Source organism: Notolepis coatsorum, assembly GCF_963971535.1.
Source record: "Notolepis coatsorum genome assembly, chromosome: 10".
NCBI classification, from domain to species: Eukaryota; Metazoa; Chordata; class Actinopteri; order Aulopiformes; family Paralepididae; genus Notolepis; species Notolepis coatsorum.
Genome location: NC_140174.1, coordinates 44,001,310 through 44,028,809, shown reverse-complemented (window position 1 = coordinate 44,028,809; position 27,500 = coordinate 44,001,310). Strand labels below are relative to the sequence as shown.

The 27,500-nt window shown below is 46.2% G+C and overlaps 1 protein-coding gene across 1 annotated transcript in view; it reads left to right on the top strand.

The window, feature by feature from the left end:
- usp54b (ubiquitin specific peptidase 54b) overlaps positions 1 to 27,500 on the top strand; it is a gene marked incomplete at its 5' end in the record, with an annotated part of 144,519 nt that overhangs the window by 57,249 nt on the left and 59,770 nt on the right. Inside the window, 2 exons of the mRNA XM_084323027.1 lie at positions 3,969 to 4,103; positions 26,204 to 26,317. Coding sequence (XP_084179153.1) covers positions 3,969 to 4,103; positions 26,204 to 26,317 — 249 coding nt within the window. The remainder of the gene's footprint in view (positions 1 to 3,968; positions 4,104 to 26,203; positions 26,318 to 27,500) is intronic.

Here is a 27,500-nt window from a genome sequence, read left to right as displayed (position 1 = left end):
TTTTCCATATTTGGATAAGTTTGACCATTTCTCAAAATCTGAAAATCATTATGAAACTTGGTGTTAATAAAACACAGAAAAGGATCACCAAGTTACTCTGGATAAAAAAAAACCTTTACAGACAACATTGAGACAAAGCTTCCTGACACATCTCCATCCAAACTCTTGGAAGAACTCATTGAAATCTCATCTGATACCACCTGGAGAGATAGTTTCAGAGTGTGGTGCTGAGTACCAAGTATCGCCTGATGCAGCAGTTAAGGTGTTGATACCATTCAGCACCACATATCTGTGTGAAGCTGGCTTTTCATCCATGACAGCTCTGAAAACAAAATATAGGGCCAAGTTGAGCCTTGAGGATGACATGCGTGTTGCCTTGTCAAAGATCTCCCCGCGTATTGACCGTATTATTAGCCAGCAGCAGCAGACCTCGCATTGAGCTAGGAATGTCCACTGAGTGAACAAGTGCTTATTTTCTGTATTTATTTATATTTTTTGAGAAATGGTAACTTGGTGATCCTTTTCTGTATTTAAAAAAAATACATGATTTTCTGTTTTTGAGAAATGGTCACACTTATCCAAATATGCTATTTTTATGGAAAAGTGTGCAGCTGCAACAGATAGCACTTTAGTGATAATTATCTGTAATTTTATTTAAAGAAATATTTGATTTACTACTACAAGCAGTGTAATGTCAACAGTACTAAGCCATTTAGACCTGAAACACCTGTTAATAATGCATTATATAGCCTGCATATACACTCAAATGTGTTTCCCGGTTTATTAAATAAACATTATTTTGAAAGCAAGCACTTTTGTCATCATTGTAGTAAAAAAGACAGGACCGCAAAAGTCTTTATCGTATGTAGGGGTGCCCTGGAATATTTTATTGAACACAGGGGTGCCTTGGCAGCAGAAAGGTTGAGAACCCCTGGCCTAAAGGACATGTCAGGGGTTAAGATTAGGGCTTGTTGTCCAGCACAGCTTTCCTCCACGATTTGGATCAAACTCTTGGATCTTCGGTTCCACCATGGAAAATATATCCCCACTTCCATTCCCGACCAACTTCCCAGAGTTGATTAGAACTCAACTTTCAAATTCAAAAGAATACTGCCAGCCAATCAAATTCACTCATGTTTCTTTCACTGTTTCTTGGGTCTCATACTTTGATCAAGAGACTCTGGCTTTTTCCCCAACTTGAATTTAGGTAATTTCTTGTCCCTCTGAAAAAACCACATACCACTTTAACGTTTAGAGGTCAATGGTTCGATGATTGAAAGCTCCCAAGCACTGGAATACATCATCTAGAACGCATACTTTTGATATCAAATACTTATGTACTTTTACTTAAGTAGGATTTACTTTTATCAGAGTACTATTTTATCTGGTTATTTCTACTTTTACTTAAGTAAAGTAACTGTACTTCTTCCACCACTGTTCTTACTTACCAATGATGTTGTCGGCTGGTAGAGTCCTTTCTCAGTGCAATCCATGCTGTTCCTGTTAGAGAAAGGACTAGGACTACCAGTCGACAACATCATTGGTAAGTAAGAACAGTGGTTCAAATAGTTCTTGCTAGTATGATGAACAGCATGGATTGTAGTGTAGCCTACTGAGAAGGGACTGCACACAATCAACAGCATTTCTGATGATTAGCATTACTAAATTAGAAATAGGGCTAGGGTCCCACAGACGTCTCTCCTCTCTACATTGGTTTTCTGTTCCTTTTAGAATTGATTTGAAGATGTGACTTGATGTGATGTACAGTACGATTCTCCAGTAAGGTAATTTGGCTTGTCCCAAATTCTCTAGGCTGATGATTGAAGGTGGAGTGGACTTTGCTATCACAGTGCCACTAGACTCCTGCAAAAGGAGTTTACGGTTGGCTAGCAAAATCAGTATCCTCATTTAAGATACTAAGTAAAACACCTTTTTATGACCTTTTTGTACAGTATTAGCTTCTTTTTTTGCATACTTATTATGTCCTTGCCCGTTGTCATAATCCATGGCAGTGCTAACATTAGGACAACTAAATAGGTTCAGTAAAATGTGGTGGACGACTTGAAACACACATCTGAAAGTCAACAGGTGCTAGACAGCAGATGAGACAAGTAGATATACAAGTACATTCTGCACACTATGTGTGCTGCTCCCAAGGTTTAATATTTACTATTTATTACATTTTATGTTAATACATCTTAAATGTGGCGGACCAGTATGTCTTACAGTACATGTTACAGAGCTGTAATGTGTGGGCTTAATACTGGCCTTGAGCAGCATAGACAACAAGGATTTCACCCTGTGTATTTACATACAAGGCAGCTGCGCTGGTATCATCTTAGATATGATCAAAGCTTTAGCGGAAAAACACTTTTCACTGTATAGTGTTTTCCTCACGGGTCCTTTCTATTTCATTCCTACAAAGCACTCTTGAGGAGTGTTTTTGTAAAATAAAAGTGCTCTACAAATGCAATGTATTATTGATGGGGTCTGATATTGAAGCCAGCTCAGCTCAGGAGGTAAGGTTTTTATTCTGCCTCAGTTTGTGTCTACGGGAATGTTCTATAGAGTTTAGAATTAGTTCCAGTGGTGCATTATGGGTCAAATAATGCGGCTGATATACAGCGGAGTGGCCGTTATTCGCGTCATTCACTTCGTCGCCATGTTGCTCAAGTAGAAATACTACTTCAAGAACCAAAATAGTCAAAACAACAGGCATACACTGTCGGAATTACAAACCTGTGATTACCTGACTTATTGTTTCTCAACTCTGTAGGTTTCGTTTTTTGAAATACATGGAAATTAATTAGTCATGAGCTCATTGAAATGCGCTCATAGCGATCTACAAAAACAAAGTTGGCAGCCAAGTGAATAAGGCAAATAGGTTCACTATGCACTCTATGTCTGTACTGCAACTAACTTTCAATGAAAGTGTCTGCGATATGGTTTATATTTTTAACAGCTAAATCAAGAAGCATGTGTTTGTGTGTGTGTTTGTGTGTGTGTGTGTGTGTGTGTGTGTGTGTGTGTGTGTGTGTGTGTGTGTGTGTGTGTGTGTGTGTGTGTGTGTGTGTGTGTGTGTGTGTGTGTGTGTGTGTACAGGGAAAGCTAGCTTGTTTGGAGTTTGCTGACCACTCAGTCTCACACTCAGTGTATAAGAACGCCGCTGTTGGTGAGGATGTTTTAAAATTTACCATCAAAGCAAGACTGCAGGTATTACCCACTCAATACAATCTGTCCACTTGGTATCCTCAAACTCACAGTCCATTCTGTTTAAACCATCAGGATTCACAACACCTAGAATCCAATTCACACATAAAAAATGGATGTAATGCATACAAACACCTGTACATCGCTCGTCATGACCGTATTGTGGACATTGTGTCTGATGTGGTACGGAACATATCACCATCTAGTGCAGCAATGTACAAACATGCCAGAGTGAAACCAGAGTGGTTTGGCCTTACCAACGATGTTTTTGCTAACATACCAAATACACCGGACGTTGTTTTTGTTGACACCAGCCACAGGGAGGTGCTGGTCATAGAAGTAGGCTGTACCTTTGATCTGTACATGGACCAGGCCTTCCGGGACAAGTATATCAAATACCAACCACTGCTCAGTGTGATGGCTGACCTTGGGTATAGGTGTAGATATAGTGTACTTGTGTTCGGAAGTCTTGGCCATGTACACAAATGCACCATGACCGGTCTGAGAATTGCTGCAATGTCTAAAAGAAAAGCCAAACAAATTGCCAAATATTGCTCTGTCTCAGCTATTATTGGCAGCTTAGCCACGTGGAGAAGGAGGTGCTATGTGTACCCTTAAGTGTTCAGTGCTGCTTGGCCCCGATACATTTGATTCCCTGTTTATGTAATATAATTTGTGGAACCAAATAAAGTATTAAAATGTGTGTGTGTGTGTGCATGCGTGTGTGTGTTTGTGTGTGTGTGTTTGTGTGTGTGCAGAGCATGTTTGCTCAGTTCCAGTTCAGCAGTGAGCGGGTGTTGCCGTCGGATGCCCTGCGCAGCGCTCTCGCCAAAACCTTCCAGGACGAACAGCGCTTTCAGCTGGGCATCATGGATGACGCGGCAGAGTGCTTCGTAAGTGTCCAAACACACACACACACACACACACACACACACACACACACACACACACACACACACACACACACACACACACACACACACACACACACACACACACACACACACACACACACACACACACACACACTCACACACACACACACACATGCACACACACACACACGCACACGCTACCATACACAGATTATATTCGATTATATTCAACTTTATTGTCATTGCACAGGGTACAAGTACTGAGTACAACTAAATTAAGTTAGCGTCTAACCAGAGTGCAAAGGATCAGTAAAGTGCATTGTAATGTATGTATAACACATGTATAGAATGTAGATAATATGAAAAAGCTAAAGTATATGCATGCTTTATCAGGAGGTGTGTCTTGGATGGGGATGTGGTGGGGATTGATGTGTGGGGTGTTTGGGGAACTGGAACTACTAATTTTATTGTATTTTATACCTATTCTTATGTCTGCACTTTATTCATTGTTCTTATTCTGTCGACTGTATGCTTATTTTATGCCTATGTTCCTTTTGTGCTATTTGCTGTGCGGGGCCCTTTGGGCTGCGGTCCATATGTGAAGGGTGCTATATAGATAGAGTTATTATTATTATTTATTATTATTATATTGTAAATAAATGTATGCATTGAAATGTAAGTGTTACGTACCCCAGTAAGGGGACGCAACACAAGGCCACAGACACGTTAGGTGAGGGTGTAGTGACACAAGACCACGAAACAATTAGCTAAATAATAGTATTTATTTCACAAACCAAAAACTCGGCAACACAGAGAGCAAGGAGGACTTCCTAGTGGCACCAAATAAAATACAAAAGGAAATGAAAACCCACCCTCCCCTTTACAGGCGCTGAACACCGAAAAGTACAGGTGGTGGTGCTCACTCTAAAGCTGGTGTCTTTAACATCATGTCACCTACGTGATGCAAAATGTAGACCCAGGGTATCTTCCTGTCCTCAATGTCCCTGTGTGCGAAACAAAAGATTAATATACAGGAAAAAAGGAATCACCATAGGCTGGGTGAACAGGGCTTAAACAAAAACACACACAGGTTAGGTATAAACAGAAATGTACAACAGGCAGGAACACAAAAGATACAATACTATAGAAAATGGTGCAATGAACCAGAGCTTTGACCAGCTCTCACACAAAATTAGCTCACACAGAGCTTTGACTAGCTCTCACACAGTGGCGTAACTTTGTTCCTAGCGGTGGGGGGGACATATTAGGGGGCATGGTCAGTGACGTCGCAGGGGGGGGTAGGTATTTTTTTTTCTAATACCAGGTGTGCAATACGCATTTTCCCAGGCGGTGGCGCCTCTTGTAAGAGGTGGTCATCGTGGAGCCAGGGCTTGTCCAGCTGCACGTCCGCTAATTTAATATAATGATACTAGTGAAAAATGTTTAACTCTGTCAAAATAAACAAGCTGCATAGGCATAATAAACTGTAAGCGACATATACATGTTTGCACTGTCTTTTTTCTATTATAAAGTGCCTCTCGAGACTCGGGTGCATAACAACAGATCAGTCATTTGATTGTAATGCAGGTGCTCGCATTATAAATCGAATGTATTATTATTATTATAACACATGAACAGATCAGTAGGGTGGTCATTTGATTTCCGGCACCTCGGCGGGTGTATTAGAAATCGAATGTATTATTATTATTATAACATATAAACAGATCAGTAGGGTGGGCATTTGATTTGTAGCACCTCGGCGGGTGTATTATATATCGAATGTATTATTATTATTAAAACACAACTCACCATAATGCAGCCCTTCCCATTGTTTCGGATCCTCCAAAATCCCAACTTTGAAACATGTCCTTGTCAAATGTCCACTCTTGTTGAATGCAAGAACGCTACGACGGGGACGTCTCTAAATGTCGTGCCTTTATTTTTCAATATTCACTAGCCGCACACTTCCAAATCGCTTACCTTACCTGTCGGGTCTGCTCGAGTCAAGGGTCCAGGACTCCTGCGTTAGAATGGGCGACAGGCAGCTCTCCACTTCCCTCTGCAATTCGTTCCCTGCATACATCGCAGAGACGCCGACATGCAAAAGGTATTCGACCACCCTCCCGGGGGCTCGGATAGTTCTTGTAACTGCCTCCGTGTTCAAGTTTAAGTTAAGTATGATGTCATAGTCCGGCTGGCTTGTTCGCCATCCGCCAGGGAAACCGCAGATATATTCCTTTACTGCGAATTGAGAACGTCCCAAAAACGATTCCAGGCCGCTATATCTTTACCAACGGATTTCCAGTTCCGCGTTGACGCTTCCAGGCCGCGTCTTTTCGAATCCCAACTGGTTCATGCGTCGGCTACACGCTGCTTTAATAACACTGCATTATCGAGACAGCGCCCCTATGACTTTGAGGATCTGGCAATGAATTCCAAGAGTAGGGTAAATCTGCAGTGCCGCGTCGCGTCACCGTTTATTATCATGTAACATTGTTTTTGGACGGTAAAAATGTGCGGGGGACAATAACTGCCTTCTGAAAACATGCAGGGGACATGTCCCCCGTGTCCCCCCCCATAATTACGCCCCTGCTCTCACACCAAAATGAGCTCAAACAGAGCTTTGACTAGCTCACACAAAATTAGCTCAAACAGAGCTTTGACTAGCTCATACCCCAAAGAGCCACGGCTCTATACCACAAAATGAGAGCTCTACCACCAACACCACAAGGTATAATTACCACCACAGACACAGACAGAGCTCTACCACCAAAGACACCAAGAGCTCTACTTTACCACAACAATGAACCAGAGAGCTAACTAACACTGCACATGGTCTAGGACAGTGTTTCTCAACTGGTGGGTCGCGATTAGGGATGCTCGATATTGGCTTTTTTACCGATACCAATATACCGATATTGTCCAACTCTTAATTTCCGATACCGATATCAACCGATATCACATTTTAATGCCGATATCGGCCGATAATATCGGTAGGCCGATAATATCGGACGTCATTTCTATAGAAATGTTAAAAAAAAAAAATTAACCGATACCGATATTTTCCGATATCACATTTTAATGCCGATATCAGCCGATAATATCGGTAGGCCGATAATATCGGACATCCCTAGTCGTGACCCAAAAGTGAGCCGCGGGGCCATTTTGATGTGTGTGTAAAAGAAAAAGAATTTTTTTTTATTCATAATTATTTTTTTTGCACTACCTATCTTTGTGAAAGTGGCTTCTCAGCTCTGGTCAAGCTGAAGACAAAGCAGAGGAAAAGATTGGACATTGAGCATGACCTCAGAGTTGCTTTGTCTACCATCACCCCAGACTTTGTGACTCTTGTCAGGAGCAAACAACATCCCCAGTTATCCCATTAGTTCCCCGGGATGTTAAGCTAAGAAGTCTGCTAAGAAGGATATATTATTTATTATTATTATTATTATTATTATTATTATTATTATTATTATTATTATTATTATTATTATTATTATTATTATTATTATTATTATTATTATTATTATTATTATTATTATTATTATTATTATTTTATTTCATTGTGTTTTTAGCCCTAGTTGCACTTTTGTTGCAACCCCAGTTATCCCATTAGTTCCCCCAAACTTACTGTAGGTCTGTTATGTTAACCCTTTCTCCGCCGATGACGTGTTTACACGTCTTTCCTCGCCATGCGTAATCTGCCAATGACGGGTTACGGCGTCTTTGAGATCAATATTTCATATTTTCGTCATGGTATTCACATTTCACCCACGGAGTCTTTGCTGGTGTTGTAGGACTCCGCTCAACTCTGTAACGCTTCAATACCGCCACCTGGTGGGCGATCGGCGAGTTGCCAAAACCGGAAGTGGCCGGAAGTGCTTAGTCCGTCCCCTATTCTGTCCGGCCACTCGCTATCGCTCGCGGGACTCTATCCAGACACCGTGCCTATCGATCCGTTGCCATAACTCAATAAACAACATGATTGGACGTGTATTAGTATTATACAAACCGGAACTGGATCACCTAGATCAACATCCCATAATAGCGATCTTTTTGCTCCACGCTCATCACCCAACGGTAAGAGGAGACTGGGGTGAGTTTCAGCGTTTTTCTTTACCATTTTCGATACAAACTGCTCTGATCTATATATCACCCATACTACATAAATCATTTAACGTCGGTCATTGAATTATAAACGACCCCCCCCCCCCCCCCCCCCCCCCCCCCCCCCCTCCGGTCAACCGCAGATGATCAGTCAACACGTCTAGGACCGTGTACAGTTGAAATTTTTTATCTGGCGTTGATCGGTATCAAACTGCATTTGATGATCTAATATATGCATTTATGGCTATATCTCACGTTCTATGAAATACTGCAGAAAACGATAAAAACATATTTATACTCTACCGTATTATTGTATGAATGTGTGAATGAAAAAGTAAAACGTTCCTACATCCTGAACGATAGATAATTGATGTTGAATGGGCCATAGTAATGTCAATTTAGCAATACAATTTAAAAAGTTATAGCCCTGCAAAGAAGGTGAACATCTCCATAGACAAATAGAGCTGGCAGAGAGGCTACAAGGATGGATATAAGCTCCGGCAATGAATGGGTTAAGAAGTCTGCTAAGAAGCATAATTATTTATTATTATTATTTTATTTCATTTTAGCCCTAGTTGCACTTTTGTTGCAACCCCAGTTATCCCATTAGTTCCCCCAAACTTAGGTCTGTTATGTTAACACATTGAGTGCCAGCGACGAGATTTATCGCTAGTTCATGCCGACCGTTTTTTTTATTAGCGATTTGAATTCATATTTCATCAATCTAGTCTCACGTTAGTGCTGCAAACTCTCTCTGAGCTCTATTGGGAAAATACCGCCCCCTATCGTCTCCTTGTGGTACTGCACCCCTTTGGAATGGATTGAAACGAAACACATGGGGGCGGGGGTAAATCCAGCTTCCTCATTTTACTTCTCGGGCAAGCCACCCTAGAGGATCGGATTCATTTCCGAGCCCCAAAACAGCGTGGAATACATATTTCCAGTATCCAGCGTTGGATCAATAAACGTGATCGATATTTGGAATGGCGATCAGGAATTGGAATAATCTTTTTGGAGAACATCTGATCTGAGGTAAGGAATCTATTTGACCAGTCTTAGGATAATCAGAACTTTTTTCACAGAGATATCAGCGTGTGCCATATATGTGAGTGTGTGTGTGTGTGTGCGATCAGGAAATAAGAGATTCGATTTTTCAGCCCGCTTATATAGCGTGCATAAGTACACATATACTATCGATAATCTAGCGTTTATTTGAAAACGATTCATAAATAGGCCGAAAAATTACAACGTTTTTTGTGTATTCCAGAATATTCCAGTAAAGGGTGTTTATCACAAAATCTTTATATTTTCCTGAAACTTAAAAAAAAATTCAGTTTTTCAAAATGGTATAAAACGGAAATGAACCGATTAAAAAACAATCCGTTTCGACAATGTTGACTGCAAAAGTTATTGATAAGCGACGGCCAGATTAGACACATAGCCATAATTTAAGACATAGTTTATGCGTTTGCAAATATGAGAGCTCTATCATTGAAGTGGACGCTGGCATACGGAGCCCTTTAGCGCCCCGCATGGCTGGCGCTGAATGTGTTAACACTTTCGCGGCCACTTGGATCCGTCTAAAATCACTCTAGACAGCCAGCATTTCATAATAGACTTGCATAGTCCGTGGGGCTGTTTGTAGAGCTAAATCTATACTTTATAGTATTGCTATCTGTCCATTCTCATTGTAAATTGACACCATAAACCGTCCCTTCAAAATGGCTTAAAGAAAGAATTTTTTCATCAATACGTTCTCATTTTATAGCGCCTTGAATATAAGCGTTATAAGGGATTTGGTCTAGTATATTTCCTGGAAGGCGAGATACAGGCCGCTAAGCTACTAACGTTAAATCCAATGGCATTTCGGATATACAGAAGCTACAGTTAAAACTCAAACTGCATATGATCGGTATGATGGTCCACCATGAATGCATGAAAGGGGGGGGGGGGGCGGGGGACGTCGTTTCTGATTATTGATTACCAATAACCGCGTTAGCCTCAGTAGACACATTCGCTGACCGGGTGGATGGCTATCATAACAAGCCCTGATCAGCATGTAATTTACGTGAAAAAGATCTTACCGTGGGCCGGTTGGATCCCCCAAAGCATTTCCCAGTTATCGATCGCCATCTGGTAGATCGATATGTCCATTGGCTGATGATATATTCCTTTACTGCACACTGAAATCCGCGTCCCAAAACGTATTCCAAGCTACAGGCTATAGACCACCGCAACACTTCCGGGATTATGAAATCGGGGAGGAGATAGCGGGGGGGAGCATATGATGAATGTGGATGAGAGCCGTGATGTAAGTGGTTGCAGATATGGCTGTGGGGGTGCTAGAGACATGATCGAATAGACGTTTATGCGCCTCAATCTCCTGAACACGGCGTGACCCATTCCTAATCGATCAGAACTAAATCGGCAGAGAAAAAGCCCATTTTAAAGCACCTATTCCGCATGCACATGCGCAGAGTGCCCATGGAGTCTGGACGACGCGAGATGACGCACGAATGAATGTGGACTGTTCCATCAGAGGGCGGAGCTTCGGTGGTAATGTGAGTGGCTACAGACCGCTGCACTTTTTCTCTGCCGATTTAGTTCTGATCGATTAGGAATGGGTCACGCCGTGTTCAGGAGATTGAGGCGCATAAACGTCTATTCGATCATGTCTCTAGCACCCCCACAGCCGTATCCGCAACCACTTACATCACGGCTCTCGTCCACATTCATTCATATGCTCCCCCCGCAATCTCCTCCCCGATTTCAATGTAACGTGGAAGTGTAGTGGTCTATAGGCATTGCTTCATGTTAGCAGAAAACTACATTGGAGTTCCAGAAAAAACAAGACAACTTCTGCCACAGGGAACACTGCATTATCGAGATAGCGCCCCTAAGAGGATCTGGCCGGTAATGCACTTTTTCGAATTCAAAGAGTAGGGTACTTCTGCAGTGCTGCTCGGTGACATCGAGTAGGTTATTAAAATGGAATAAAAGCCAAAACAACCTTCAACCGTTGGATTCGAAACACGGATTTATCCGTGGTCGGGCGGGAATGTGTTAAGCTAAGAAATCTGCTAAGAAGCATATATTATTTATTATTATTATTATTTTATTTCATTGGGTTTTTAGCCCTAGTTGCACTTTTGTTGCAACCCCAGTTATCCCATTAGTTCCCCCAAACTTACTGTAGGTCTGTTATGTTAAGCTAAGAAGTCTGCTAAGAAGCATAATTATTTATTATCATTATTATAATTTTATTTCATTGTGTTTTTAGCCCTAGTTGCACTTTTGTTGCAACCCCAGTTATCGCATTAGTTCCCCCAAACGTACTGTAGGTCTGTTATGTTAAGCTAAGAAGTCTGCTAAGAAGCATATATTATTTATTATTATTATTATTATTTTATTTCATTGGGTTTTTAGCCCTAGTTGCACTTTTGTTGCAACCCCAGTTATTCCATTAGTTCCCCCTACTGTAGGTCTGTTATGTTAAGCTAAGAAGTCTGCTAAGAAGCATAATTATTTATTATTATTATTATTATTATTATTATTATTATTATTATTATTATTATTATTATTATTATTATTATTATTATTATTATTATTATTATTATTATTATTATTATTATTATTATTATTATTATTATTATTGTAACTGAGGGGTACAATTCCCTGACTGTATTAATCAAGTATTGATATCATTAAATCACTACCGTCTATGTACTCCTGGCCAATACTGTACATAAGTATTTTAGATTAGAACACTCCCACAATAACACGGTTTTCCACACAAGATACTCGTTTACAATATTTATTACATAAAAGGGGTTATATTAGATTACAGTACTTAGATTGCGCTTATAAGGCAAATAGAATGTGCAGGCAAATCAATAGTGAATATTAAGGATTATCTCTGGTACTCTGGGATAGGGGTACTACCGGTTGTAAGCCAGCAGAGGGAGGCAAAGCTCTAGGCAAGTCAATGGTTCACGGAGGCGATGTCATCCCTGGAGCAGCGGGGATAGGCAGCCTGGTCCCAGGATGCGCGCCGTGTAGGTGAAAGCTGTGGAGTCTCTGGTATGACAAAGACGGGCTTGAGTGATGTCCCCACGGGCACGTGGATCCCACAGCAGTGAGTGTAGACGGTTTCTCTGCTTCCAGCAGTACTGGTGAAGAATGAAGAATAATAATCCTTGCCGGAGAGGTGGCACTGCGGGCGGGGTGTAAATCCCCCGTGGTGCTGCTGCTCCGGTGCAAATATCCTCCGGTGCGGTAGTGCACGGTTGACCTTGACGTTACTATACTATTAGCACGGGCAATAAGTGCTCTATGTAGACGCACAATTACTCACTCCACGTGGTCTTTGACTCGTAATGAAGGCTTACTAATAAATAGCGAACGATACGACAAACAGACGTATTAGGATAACACGAGGCTCTATCTTGGGCAATGCGAGCCCTGCTCTGCCCACGTTGCGTAGTGGGTGAGACGTTGCTTGGATAACTGAACCAGACTGAACTGAAGGCGAACTGAAAGGGAACTGCAAGGGGGGTTCTGTATTTGCCGCGCCGTATTTATGTGCACGGTGAACAAATAGTGTCTATCTCATTTCTGTCGCCTCTCGGTCTCGTAGCCGTGGGCGAAAAGCGGGCATGTTTGGGCAAGTCCTGGCGGTAGCTTTCAAGTCAGCTCGAGGGGGGTATGGCGCTGGCGCCTAGGGGATCGCTTCCAATAGGAGAACGAATATTATGGTCTGTCCTGTAGACTAAAGGGATATTCAGTGCATATTGTACAAGGAATATACAAGGGATATCAAACGATATACAAATATTATACATGGGATCTCAGGCAATACATATATATATTCGGTTTAATCTGACCCTTTGTAACAGCCGCCCCCTAATTAGTCCCACCTAATTAGCTAAGCAGGGACAGATTAACCGCACTGTCCACTACTCAATGTCTGTGAGGGGTCGGGCAGTTCACAAAGTCAGGGGTCATGGTCGTCATTAGGCGAGTCGGGGAGCCTTGGCGACTCTATCAGCCTCGCCACGGGTCGGTTGTAGATCCGCCCTTGGCCGAGCACTTCTGCCACTCTGACCTTTCCGTCGGCACCAGTGGTCACTTTGCTTACGCGGCCAGCCGGCCACGCAGCTCGGGGTAGTGACTGGGCTATGGTCTTGACGACTGGACGGGATGAAGGGGGGCTTAGGAGGAAGCGGGCCTGAGACTGCTTTGATCTGGGCTTGGCTGTGCTTTCTCCTCCTCCGTCTGTTTCTCTTGTTCGCTCTGTACCCCGTGTGAGGAGGGGCCGGTCCCGGCCGCCCCGTCAAGGAGTCGCTGGGGGTGCTGGGTTCGAGGTCAGCTACGTCTGAAGCGCAGCTGAGGGGGGTGGAGTTCCGAACTCCCTCTGGTACCCATGGTTCTCTCACGGGCCTCTCGCTTAATGTCAATAGCCTCTGCTGTACGGGGGAGAGGCCGGTGTCTTCTTCTGTCGCTCTGGAGTGGAGGCAGCTAGTGGCTGCTGTTCGGTTGAGAGATTTAGCGAGGGGGCCTTGTAGTGTCCACCCCAGGCGGGTCTCGACCGCCGCAGGACAGCCCCGGGTTCCGGTATGGACCCGGTCTATCGGGACGATGAGGTCTGCATGGTCGGAGCCTATCAGCAGGGTCGGAGTGGCGCCGTCCATGAGCGGGATAGGTAGTTGACTCAGGTGCACATATTTATCCATCAGCTGTGGGATGGGGCAGGTGTACTGTGATAGTCCTATTTCTTGGCTGGTGAAAGCATTTGTAATCCTATACCGTCGCTCTGGCTTCCCGCTTGCTGCGATAGTGAAGGAGACATTCTCGCCCTTTATCGTCTTTAAATCTCTTCCTATTGTCCGAATCGTCATTTGGTTCTCGCTCCCCCGCAGTCCCAGCCGGGCCGCAGCGGACGCGAGCAGAAGGGTCTTCTCTGACCCGTCATCAAGGACGGCGTAAGTGTCCATGACTTTGTCCCCGTGGCTCAGGAGCACTCTGACCACTTTGAGGAGCACACGGGGGGTCCCGCTGTGCTGGGGGTCTATGTGGAGCACTCCTGTCTCGGGTGGTGACGTAGACTCTATGTGGCACGAGTCGCACCTTGACTCCCAGTGTCTGCTGTAGCAGTCGGGACACCAGGGAGCGGTCTGGTGGAACTTTGGTTCTGGTGCCACCGCCTCGGCATGGTACAGTACCGCGACGGGCCCACTCGGTTGTCCTGGCTGACGCTTGTTGATGTCATGCAGGACCTCCAGGTGGGTGCCACCGCACCTGCTGCACTTTTTCTTCAGGCGGCACTCAGCTGCTAGGTGGCTGCGTGCGCAGCGGAAGCAGCGGCGGTGGTCCTTGACCCACTGGCTCACATCATCCGTGGTCAGCTTCTTGAAGTCTTCGCACTGATGGAGCCGATGTTCTCCCTTACAGTACTGGCACTCAATCTTCCACTGGTCCTCTTTCGTCGAGGGGGTGTTGTGGTTGGAGTGCTGCGGTACTGACTCTGATTGGTGCATGACAGTCACCGATCTTCTTCCATCATTTATTCTCCTGGGTCCCTCTCTGGAGCTTGGCGTGCTCCGCCCGAATGTATCTAGTCGTAAGCTGCTGACTTCTCTCGCCAGGAAGTCGGCTAGATCAAGGAGGGATGGCTCGGGGCCGTCGGGATCTCGGTAGTCTCTCTGCCGCCTAAAACGCTCCTGTCTTGCGGGTGGCAGCTTCTCCAAAATCCTCTCGACGTTAGAGTTGGCGTATAGCTCATGCCTGCCCTTTTCCCGTTGCGCTCCCAGCATCCCTACCAGGGACTGCACTTTGATCGACAGGTCGTCTAGTGAGCGATTGTCTGTTGCTGGGGGTAAGCGGTCAATATGCCTTATCTCTTCTATTACGTAATCCCATATACGTCCGTATCTCTGGTCCAGCGCTGCAAGGGCCGCTGTGTATGGTGTCGAAGAGGTGGCATAGGCCAGCGCTATATTGTGCGCTCGCGGTACTTTCAGGTGCTTCAGTAATATTGCATACTTGTGGCGTTCATCAGCGACATCCACCATCATTGTCTCTAGGCACATCCGGAGCTCCGTGTACTGTGCTCGACTCTTGTAGGCGAAGTCGGGAAATGACGGCGTGGCAATGTATGATGTCATGGATGACTGGCACATCGGTGAGCGTTGGGGGAGAGGCCTCCTAGGCGAGTCTCCTCTTGCGTGTCGTCTTGGGCTGGTACTTGGTGGGTACCGAAGGTCGGGTACCCAGGTGCTGTTCCTCGGGGCTGACGGTGCGTCAAACTCACCCGTGAGTTGAGTCGGGGGTTTGTAGCGCAGGGCCTCGGGGCTGACTTCTGGGCTGTACTGGACCTCCTGGTCCTGAGTACGTTGCTGCGGGTCGGGGCTGTACTGGGCCTCCTGGGCCAGAGCACGTTGCTGCTGGTCGGCTTGACACTCCTCCTCCTCCTCTTCCTCTGCTAGGACCTGGAGTCTTCTGTTCAGTCTCTCGGCGTGGTTCGGTTCTGTACCCCGGTTGCTAGGTCTCGTATGGACCGGCTGGGGAGGGGGTTCGGAGACGTGGACAGGATCCTCCTGTAGGCGGGGTCCCGGGTCGCTTCGTCGGGTAGGGGAATGTGTCCTAGACCCATGTCTTGACGACCTCTGAGAGCTCCGTGCGGAGTGAGGGGGTGTCGCCATGGCAACCAGTTTGTCCATCAGCTCCGCCTGCAGCCGGTCGCGCTCTGCCTCGCGCCGGGCATGGGCTGCGTCGCGCGCGGCTTTGCGCTGGGCATTGGCGATGTCACGCTGCGCATTGGCGCTGGCCTGGGCAGCGTCGCGCTGTGCGTTGGCGACGTCGCGCTGGGCATTGGCGCTGGCATGGGCGGCGTGGAGCTGTGCATTTGCGACGTCGGCGCGGCTTCTCTCGATGTTCTCTTCTGTCTGGAGGCGTCTGGTCTCCAGTCTTATTCGGTCGTCCTCGCTCCTTTGTTGCGCCTGGAAGCGCTCTCGCTCACCTGCGTAATGTTCGCGCTCGCACGTCTGTTGCGCTTGAAGTCGATCGCGTTCGGTGGAGGCTGCCAGGGTGGCGATGAGTGCTTGCGCCAGCATCTTGTCCGCCTCGCTGGGGGAAGACGCCGTTCGGGGCGATCGGCTCCCGGCAGTACTGGTTGGAGATCCGTTCTCCTGTTGCGTACCGAGGAGATCCGTCTCCTGGGTGCGCGTCTCTTTAGGGTTGTCTTCCTCCCGGAGCTGATCGGGGGCTATTTCTTCGGTATTGTCTGGGGGTAAAGTCGTGTCAGTTCCCTCCTGGTCCCCACCGTGAGCTTGGTCAGTTACATTAGCACCCACTAGGGCCTCTGTGGTCGGGGTAACCTGGTTGTTAAGGTCAGACATAATTTTACTTTCTACTTTTTCCGCGTTTAACTTCCCTTTAAAGCTAGGTATTGGACTGACAGAGTATGCCTCTAGGTAGGGAGGTGGCTGTCGTCTGCGCTGCGGGCGATCTAGCTTAGGAGAACCGTTTGTGGAGTGTTCGTCATCGGCCATGTCAATATTAATATTATATTAATATTACGCTAATTATTATCCGGCTCGAAGGACCAATTGTAACTGAGGGGTACAATTCCCTGACTGTATTAATCAAGTATTGATATCATTAAATCACTACCGTCTATGTACTCCTGGCCAATACTGTACATAAGTATTTTAGATTAGAACACTCCCACAATAACACGGTTTTCCACACAAGATACTCGTTTACAATATTTATTACATAAAAGGGGTTATATTAGATTACAGTACTTAGATTGCGCTTATAAGGCAAATAGAATGTGCAGGCAAATCAATAGTGAATATTAAGGATTATCTCTGGTACTCTGGGATAGGGGTACTACCGGTTGTAAGCCAGCAGAGGGAGGCAAAGCTCTAGGCAAGTCAATGGTTCACGGAGGCGATGTCATCCCTGGAGCAGCGGGGATAGGCAGCCTGGTCCCAGGATGCGCGCCGTGTAGGTGAAAGCTGTGGAGTCTCTGGTACGACAAAGACGGGCTTGAGTGATGTCCCCACGGGCACGTGGATCCCACAGCAGTGAGTGTAGACGGTTTCTCTGCTTCCAGCAGTACTGGTGAAGAATGAAGAATAATAATCCTTGCCGGAGAGGTGGCACTGCGGGCGGGGTGTAAATCCCCCGTGGTGCTGCTGCTCCGGTGCAAATATCCTCCGGTGCGGTAGTGCACGGTTGACCTTGACGTTACTATACTATTAGCACGGGCAATAAGTGCTCTATGTAGACGCACAATTACTCACTCCACGTGGTCTTTGACTCGTAATGAAGGCTTACTAATAAATAGCGAACGATACGACAAACAGACGTATTAGGATAACACAAGGCTCTATCTTGGGCAATGTGAGCCCTGCTCTGCCCACGTTGCGTAGTGGGTGAGACGTTGCTTGGATAACTGAACCAGACTGAACTGAAGGCGAACTGAAAGGGAACTGCAAGGGGGGTTCTGTATTTGCCGCGCCGTATTTATGTGCACGGTGAACAAATAGTGTCTATCTCATTTCTGTCGCCTCTCGGTCTCGTAGCCGTGGGCGAAAAGCGGGCATGTTTGGGCAAGTCCTGGCGGTAGCTTTCAAGTCAGCTCGAGGGGGGTATGGCGCTGGCGCCTAGGGGATCGCTTCCAATAGGAGAACGAATATTATGGTCTGTCCTGTAGACTAAAGGGATATTCAGTGCATATTGTACAAGGAATATACAAGGGATATCAAACGATATACAAATATTATACATGGGATCTCAGGCAATAAATATATATATTCGGTTTAATCTGACCCTTTGTAACAATTATTATTATTATTATTATTATTATTATTATTATTATTATTATTATTATTATTATTATTATTATTATTATTATTATTATTATTATTATTATTATTATTATTATTATTATTTAATTTCATTGGGTTTTTAGCCCTAGTTGCACTTTTGTTGCAACCCCAGTTATCCCATTAGTTTCCCCAAACTTATGTCTGTTATGTTAAGCTAAGAAGTCTGCTAAGAAGCATAATTATTTATTATTATTATTATAATTTTATTTCATTGTGTTTTTAGCCCTAGTTGCACTTATGTTGCAACCCCAGTTATCCCATTAGTTCCCCCAAATTTACTGTAGGTCTGTTATGTTAAGCTAAGAAGTATGCTAAGAAGCATATATTATTTATTATTATTATTATTTTATTTCATTGGGTTTTTAGCCCTAGTTGCACTTTTGTTGCAACCCCAGTTATCCCATTAGTTCTCCCTACTGTAGGTCTGTTATGTTAAGCTAAGAAGTCTGCTAAGAAGCATAATTATTTATTATTATTTTATTTCATTGGGTTTTTAGCCCTAGTTGCACTTTTGTTGCAACCCCAGTTATCCCATTAGTTCCCCCAAAACTTAGGTCTGTTATGTTAAGCTAAGAAATCTGCTAAGAAGCATATATTATTTATTATAATTTAATTTCATTGGGTTTTTAGCCCTAGTTGCAGAGAGAAAGGGATTCTGGGAGTGTGAACCACATAACGTTAGGTTATGACTATAACCAAGTTCTGTTAGTTAGGGCGATGCTTGGCTTCGCCTTCTGCACTATCTCGCGTACGTGCACGCGTACTGAATAAACCACAAATGTACCTCTAATACCAGTATTAGTCTGACCACACCCCTCATCAGCTTACCTTCATAAGCAGGTGTGTGGTCACCTGCTCTCCTCCTTCCCAAGCTTTCACCACAAGGTGAGGTCAAGGGCTGCAGCGGCCGTCCGAAGCCAAGCATCGCCCTAACTAACAGAACTTGGTTATAGTCATAACCTAACGTTCTGTATCGTTAGGGCTCAGCTTGGCTTCGCCTTCTGCACAAGGGAGGCCAAGCGGAGCCACTTGGCTGACAAATACACCCCGCTGACAGCCCCCCAAAACCATCAGAACAGGGAGGGCCGAGCCCCCCCGACCCCCCCTAATGGAGGGTAGCCCCCCTATTAGGGACGTCACGGGAGGGCGACGGACCCGACCGTGCGAAGAGGCACTCAAGCAACTCAACGCACAGGGTGAGCAGACCGTGGCTTGACCCACGACTACACACACGCACAACCCGCATGCCACCCGGGAACGAACGGAGGAACAACCTCGTTACTGCCCCCAGAATCACGGGGTCAAGGGCAAACCCAACCCCGTGGCAAGGCCGTAGCAGCGGAGCACGAAGGAAGACCCAGACCCACCAAAAGGACTGGACTCCCTGGAATGGGGGCCCGGAGAAGTCCATGATGCCAGCATCAAGACCCCACCAGGTGGGCACGTAGTGCCCCGCCCCCCACATCGCCAGCGTATTCGGACAAAGGCCCCCAGTTACTGCACCTGGTATTCCCAGGCGGAACCAACCAGGCCAGTAAGCCGAGCGGGCCCCGTCCCCCCAATAGTACACCGCCTGGCACACTGACCCTGCAGAATAGGCAGTCAGCATGGCCGTAAGCACACAAAAAAGGTTAACCAACGGAAGCAGGCAGCGCACCGGGGAAAAACCAGGCAACAGGCTGTTAACCCTAGCCTGGAGACTGCGGACGAGACAGGCGCCAGAGGGGACAGCTGAACACAGCCGCCCCGGCGGAAGGAGCGTAAGCTGGCGGTGTTGCATGACCAAGCCTCCATTTAACAACCCCCACCCAGAGGGGTCGAGGCAGAGAAGGCTGACACGATTGGCAGACGTCATGAACGTGCAGGGGCACCCTCAACCGGTGAACCCGGGAGTTGACACTGCTCCAACACACCAGGGAACCAACCACCTCGGTGTTACCCAATGCGGTGGTTGTTCCTATAACCCCTCAAGAAAAAACTCCAAAACACACCTGCGGGTATACACCGGCTATACCGCAGTACAAGTGTTTCAGTTTCCAAAAAGGGTTAACCCAGGCCTACGGGTCGCAAACATCACTTCGGACCGGGCCTGGCGGTACGGGAAGCACAGGGTCACCAGAGGAGGTCAAAAAACCACCCCCACAGGCCCCTCTTCGCCATGCGTGAGAGAGGAGCGAAAAACAATGGAGAACCAGCCCCTAAGCACACCGTACCTGGTATTCCCCGGCGGTCTCCCAACCAAGTACTAACCAGGACCAACCTGTGTAGCGGCCGAGATCCGACGAGATCGAGCGCGTACAGAATGGCATGGCTGTAAGCCATGACGACAGTGCTGAGTAAAAACATACCCAACCAGGGTCTCCATAGCGCTTAACCCTGTGACACCCAGACCGACCTGGCATTTTTCCCCCTGAAAAAAGCCCAAGTCCCTCAGGGTACCAGAACAGCAGATCTGCATCCCCGGCGGACAACGGGTTCAACTGATCTGGACCAGCGTGACCAGAACCAGTCCCGTGCCCTAACCACGCCGACATGCCCCAGGAAAAGGGCAGATATGCGTGTTGATCTTAACATGAAAAGAAGGCGCCACCCAGACGTCGGGACGAACCGCGCCTGGTGGCCCACCCCAAGGGCGTGAGACCCCACTACATATGTTCAGATCCATCCCGTCATCATCCCCCAGACATGAACGAGGATCCGTCGACAACCCACCCAGGTCATGGGATGTGGTCGCCGGAAGAGGAAAAACCCCCATCTCAGTTGCTTTATAAAAACGCTGTTTCAACCACAAGCAACTAAGGCGTGCCAGTCAATCGCCTGTTTACAGCGAGCTAGCACTATACGTGCGTCGGGACACACCCCCATCAATGAACAGGCTATTTAGACCTGCCATTGAATCCCCAAGGCGCCCAGGGGAACGACAAGAGGGGTGTGACACTCCCTAACTCCAACACTTCTGGAATAGAAAGAAGGAAGCATCAACAGTATGTATCCCAGTCTACACAGCCGGGGTAAAAAATGTTCACATTTTTACATCCCACCACCCTCCCATAGGAAAGAGACGGGGATCCCCAGAGAGACTTCCCACGCGAGCTGTACAGATTGAAAAGAATATATTGCACCTTGAGCCATGTAAAAAACTGGTTTTAGGGCCTCCGGGGAAGAGGCACCGAACCCATACACACTCAATAAACGAATTGAATCGAATATACATACAATAGAAAAGGACCCTTCTAGAGGGTCCACTCACTTTGACAATCTGAGGAGGAAGGCTCTGTACTCTGATGGAGGCTTCCTCACATGGATCACATGGAAGAAGGAGTCCGAACTCACAGAAGGCCTGAGTAGGCGCTTGGTGAGGAGGAGCCCTGACCACCCCCCCTGAAAACAGATCCATCACATGGACCTGAACAGCACACGGAAGTCCTACCAACAGAGACGCGCACGGTGACGTACTCTATGGCGGGGGAATTCCTGCGGTGCACACGCCCAATATACCAGGCCGTGGGACCAGGAACTCCCTCCCCCCCCCCCCCCCCCCCACCCCGTAACGTGCCGAACCGCCACGTGACGGGAACCTTGAAGGACAGGGGGTGTACCCCTGACCGACAGAACAATGGGGAGAGGAAAGGTTACCAGTTCACCCCTTTACGACCCCACACCCATGATACGACGTAACGACAAAAAGAGAATATGACACAGTCATAGTCAGCTCTATGAAGCGTTTCACAGCTCCACACAGCGCACGAGCTAACCTGCTATCTGATTTTTACTAAGGAAAAACACAGAATAGAGAGGGCTCTAAGAACCCCGGTCCAACATACACATGTGCTTCTGTGGCCAGTACAACCCAGTTGTAGGTCACATGACACACACAACCCATCATCATCACAATGAGAGAATACATCATTCTTGATTAGTATCGACCACAGGCCTTGCTAAGCACACGACAGCAACCAAACCAATTTCCCTTTAGGAAATAAGTTTCTCCAGCAGATTTAGCACAACCTCAGCAATCAAGCTGAGAGTCACATCGTATCCCTACCACACAAAAGACACAATTAATGCACAACATGTCTGATAGGAGGTGATAAAGTCCCCAGGGAACCGGGGGGGGAAACACAATCCTCCTATTTCACCCTCAATACGGCCAGTTAAAACAGGAAAACCTGTTAATGTGTGAACTCACTGTTCATTGTCATTACAGTCTGAGAAAGAACATTCTTTTACTCACTCGTCACCAAGCATAGCTTCATAGGTTAGTTGCCTTAGTAGTGAGTACACGGTACACATAACACCATGATGTTTCTCACACAACAACCAGATCAATACATCACGACCTGCACGGAGAAGCTACTGCCAGTGACAAAAACAGCTCACACACAACCCGCAACGTATCTCAAATGCATTGCAACAACACACGTTTTGGGAAAAAACACCGTCATTCACAATACATTTAGCAAGGTAAAACCAGAAGACGTGTTATGAGGGTCTGGCCAACCCCGTACCTGCCCGGAACGCAGATCAGCGAAGTGCAGTCACAAGCGTCCCGTGTTGTTCGATCCGGGCAGCGTCGCCGCTCCACCAGTCGCTACAGTCCTCTTTGTTGACGCAATCCCCGTCTAGGCTCGGGCAGGGTTGACGAACATCCCCTGTCAAGGATGACGTCGTGGTCAAAAGTGTAAAACATGTTAAAAATCAAAGCACGTTCAACAGAATAGCATCAAGCTAACGGCTGCTCCAGCCGTTCGGGTGCTATCGCTTCCGCTCGCGAGACGCCGATCTACGACGCACGCGATCAGGAGCGAGCTCCCGGCGGCGCGCGAGAAGCCAAGCCACCCCGCGCCAGGCCACCGACCGGCTAACCGTAAGCTATGAACATGTAAACAATGACATAACACTCACCCAGACAGGCCGCCGTTCTGAACCCTCCTCACTTTTTAAGAGAAAAGGAAAAACAAGACGTCAACACCGCTTCACAACGGTGATAATAACACGTCCGGCGGAATCAGCACAGTACCAACTGGCCTGTATAGCTGACTTTGAACATGAATCTGCCGCTATCGCACATTACATGCACATATCCCCTCGTGAAGGAATACTCTCATTTGGATATGAAAGATGGGGTCTTAACACGGTGACAGAGAGAATCCACTCGTCCAGAACACACAGGGATCACCAGTGTCAATGGTCGCGGCCCACTAGTTAAAACTATAATGGTCGCCAGACCAAGGCCTTCTGTCGCCTAGACGGCTAAACAAAGGACCCTAGCCTGGGGCCGGTTTCCATAAACTTCGTCTAGTAGCCCCCATAGCACTAACAGACAAGTGGAGCCCGCCAGCAAACACTACTCACCCAACCTGGAACGCACCGCTCCTCACAACAGCGGCATGTCCGACAGTTCAGCTGTGGCTTGACAGGTTTCACCCCAACAAACACAGCAAGGAACTGCAGTTGAGAAGCATGCAGCGGCGTGCTCCCAATACGAAAACCGGTGGAGGGTTTGTAGAATGATCATCATCTTCTAGACACTCCAGTACGAAGACAATATCGCCGTATTTTCTCGAAAATAGTGAGAGAGAAAATAAAGATATGATGTCAACGTATCCTTGTTTCCCAAGCTGTTCCTAATCCAATTTCTTCCATCATGGTGTCAAGTGTGGGGATCTACCGAGGCACTTCTTCCTTGTGGTGAAAGCGAGAAGGAGGAGAGCAGGTGACCACACACCTGCTTATGAAGGTAAGCTGATGAGGGGTGTGGTCAGACTAATACTGGTATTAGAGGTACATTTGTGGTTTATTCAGTACGCGTGCACGTACGCGAGATAGTGCAGAAGGCGAAGCCAAGCTGAGCCCTAACGATACAGAACTGCTCTGCTTGTTCCTGATGACTTGTGGACCACAGAAGGCTGTATGGCTGCTGTGTGACTTCAACTCCCAGCTCTTTACTGCCGTTTAACTCCCAATGCTCTTTAAGCCGCAAGATATATAGTTTGTTTGCTTGACTGTGTGTGTGTGCGAGTGTGTGTGAAACTGTTAATGTGTGGGTGGGTTTTTATGTTGTTGAGACTCTGTTTATGAGTGTGGGTGTGGGGGGGGGGGGGGGGGGGTACAGTGGTATAGTGTGTATATGCGCTTGTGTGCATAATGTGCGTGTACTGTATGTGCAAGTAGGTTTGATGTGAGTGTGTGTGCATGTGTGTATGTATGTGTATGTGTATGTGTGTGTGTGTGTGTGTGTGTGTGTGTGTGTGTGTGTGTGTGTGTGTGTGTGTGTGTGTGTGTGTGTGTGTGTGTGTGTGTGTGTGTGTGTGTGTGTGTGTGTGTGTGTGTGTGATTAAAACCTATCGATTGTGGTTATCCCTATGGGTCTGCTGTAGGAACACAGTAGGGAAACATCGATAGAGATAATTGCTTTCAAGCTAATAAGAGATGGAGTGATCAGCCAACAGAGAGAGATGGAGGAAGGGAGGAGATGATGAGAGAAAGAGGAGAGGAAGATAAGAAGAGAAGATGAATGAAGATAGAGGACAAGAGAAAGAGAAGAGGAATAGAGAAAGATGAGAGGAAGAGAAGAGAGGACAAAGGGAGATTAAGATAGAAAGAAAAGAGGAAGAGAGGAGACGAAGAGAGAAAGAGAGGAAGGTATAAAGAGGAGAGGAAGAGAAGAGAGGACAAAAGGAGATTAAGATAGAAAGAAAAGAGGAAGAGAGGAGAAGAAGAGAGAAAGAAAGGAAGGTAGAAAGAGGAGAGGAATAGAGAAATAGGAAGAGAGGAGAGGAAGAGAAAGAGAGAAAGACAGGAGAGGAGAGAAATAGAAAGAAATAGAGGAGTATAAGAGGAGGAGAGGACATGCTAGAGATGTTATAGGAGTGTGTCCCGCAGGGGAGCAGAGTCTGAAACCTGCTGGAATGTTTTTACACTTACTGTAAGCTTCCCTTTCTCAACCTTCATATTCGACAACTGATCTCTCTCTCCCTCTCTCTTCTCTCTCTCTCTTCTCTCTATCTCTCTATTCTCTCTCTCTCTCTCTCTCTCTCTCTCTCTCTCTCTCTCTCTCTCTCTCTCTCTCTCTCTCTCTCTCTTTCTTTTCTCTCTGTCTCTTTCTCACTCTTTCTTTCTCTCTCTCTTTCTCACTATTTCCCCCTCTCCCCCTCTCATTCTTTCTCTTGCTCTCTCTCACTTCCTCCCCCTCACTCTCTCTCTTTCTCACTCTTTCCCCCTCTCCCCCTCTCATTCTTTCTCTTGCTCTCTCTCTCTTCCTCCCCCTCACTCTCTCTCTTTCTCACTCTTTCCCCCTCTCCCCCTCTCATTATTTCTCTTGCTCTCTCTCTCCCTCCCCCTCACTCTCCCTCTTTCTCTCTCTATCGGTTTGTCTGTCTGTCCTCCATATTCTTTTAACGCTACCCTCAGTTTGTGTTGTCGGTTGTCTGTTGTGTATGTGTGCATATTTGTGCGTATGTGTATGTATGTGTATGTATGTGTGCGTATGTGTGCTGATACATTATCTGATCGATTGGTAGTGAATGTCTTCAGTCAGGGAATCCGGCCACTTCTTATGAACTATAGATGCTGCTCCACAATCAGATTAACAAGAACCCCAGCAGAGAAGAACAACCACACACACATTCATGTGCACATATACACACACGCCCGCACACACAATACTCATGCACACACATGCAGTCATGCACATAACACACACACATACTGTACGCTTGCACTATCCAATATACAGTACGTACACTTAGTACATACACACGTATGATGACGTTATACCTTTCTCATGTTTGACAGTGTGTAATTTTTCTATTCATGAATTAAGTTATGGGGCATGTACAGAACGAATCGAGACCATTGGCTCCTCAACACACCACTCACTTTCGCTGTTCTAGCCTCAAATGGTCTGGTGGGACCAGCTTGGCCAGCCTTCTCGTGACACCAGAGGTATGCCTAGAAAGAACAAAGTCTACAGAAAGCATACACTTAAGACAGAGCAAAGGAGCTTGTGGGAAAATGTATTCAAAACACAGAGGCAGCCTGCTTGTGGCCAGCATTTCCTGTCCTATGTCTTCTGTCTGTGACTTGAGTCGTGTTGTATTTGTGTGTTTTCAGGAGAATCTCCTGATGCGTATTCACTTCCACATCAGTACTGAGAGCAGAGAGGACATCTGCACCGCCAAACACTGTATACCACACCAAAAGTTTGCCATGACCCTTTTTGAACAGGTAGGATGGACACACACACACACACACACACACACACACACACACACACACACACACACACACACACACACACACACACACACACACATTTGAATACTTTATTTGGTTCCACAAATTATATTACATAAACAGGGAATCAAATATATCGGGGCCAAGCAGCACTGAACACTTATTATAATTTTTTTATTATGTTTTTGGTAGATTTTTTTATTTGTTTGTACTACCGGGCAGTCCGGTAGAGAGAGAGAGGAAGATCGGGAGACAGTGCGGGGGGGAAGACATTCTGCAAAGGACGCCGGGTCCGGGAATTGAACCCGGGTCGGCTGCTTCGCGACGCAGCGCGTTACATGGGTCGCCACTTGGGTGCCCAGCACTGAACACTTAAGGGTACACATAGCACCTCCTTCTCCACGTGGCTAAGCTGCCAATAATAGCTGAGACAGAGCAATATTTGGCAATTTGTTGGGCTTTTCTCTTAGACATTGCAGCAATTCTCAGACCAGTGATGGTGCATTTATATACATGGCCAAGACTTACGAATATAAGTACACTATATCTACACACACACCCACACACATATTTACAGAGGCCTTGACTTACAATCATGCCGTAGCCTCTGTTCCATATCTTAATCTTCACAAATACATGCCTAACCCAACCTAACTTTTATAAAAGGGAAAATCCACCCTAAAACAGAATACACAACTATGATAGATTAGATCAAAATGTGTTGTCATTATACAGCACAAGTACACTACAACACAATTGTGCAAATGTAGCAATAAAGTGCAACAGCAATATACAATGTACAGGCGATTAAACTGGGTACAAAATATACAAATTAGTACTACTGAGTGTAGTGCTAATCAGATGTATATACAGAGTTGTAGTATAATAATTCTCTATCTCCTTTTCAAACCTTTGGATTTTGGTCCTAACAAAACTCCCTAAGCTGGACATCAGAGCATCAATACGTTGTGTTTGTGATGTCATCAAGCAACACTTTTTGGAGTAGGTCTATTGACACTAAATGGCTGACTGATAGTGTGCTCATAGAACGGTTGTTTCAGCTATTGCACCCCAAATCACAGTGGGTGAACCAGTTCCACTACTCATTGTCTATGGAGCAGCCCCAGGATTTTCTTTCAATCATCATCAACCTTTATTTATACTCGAAAAGACA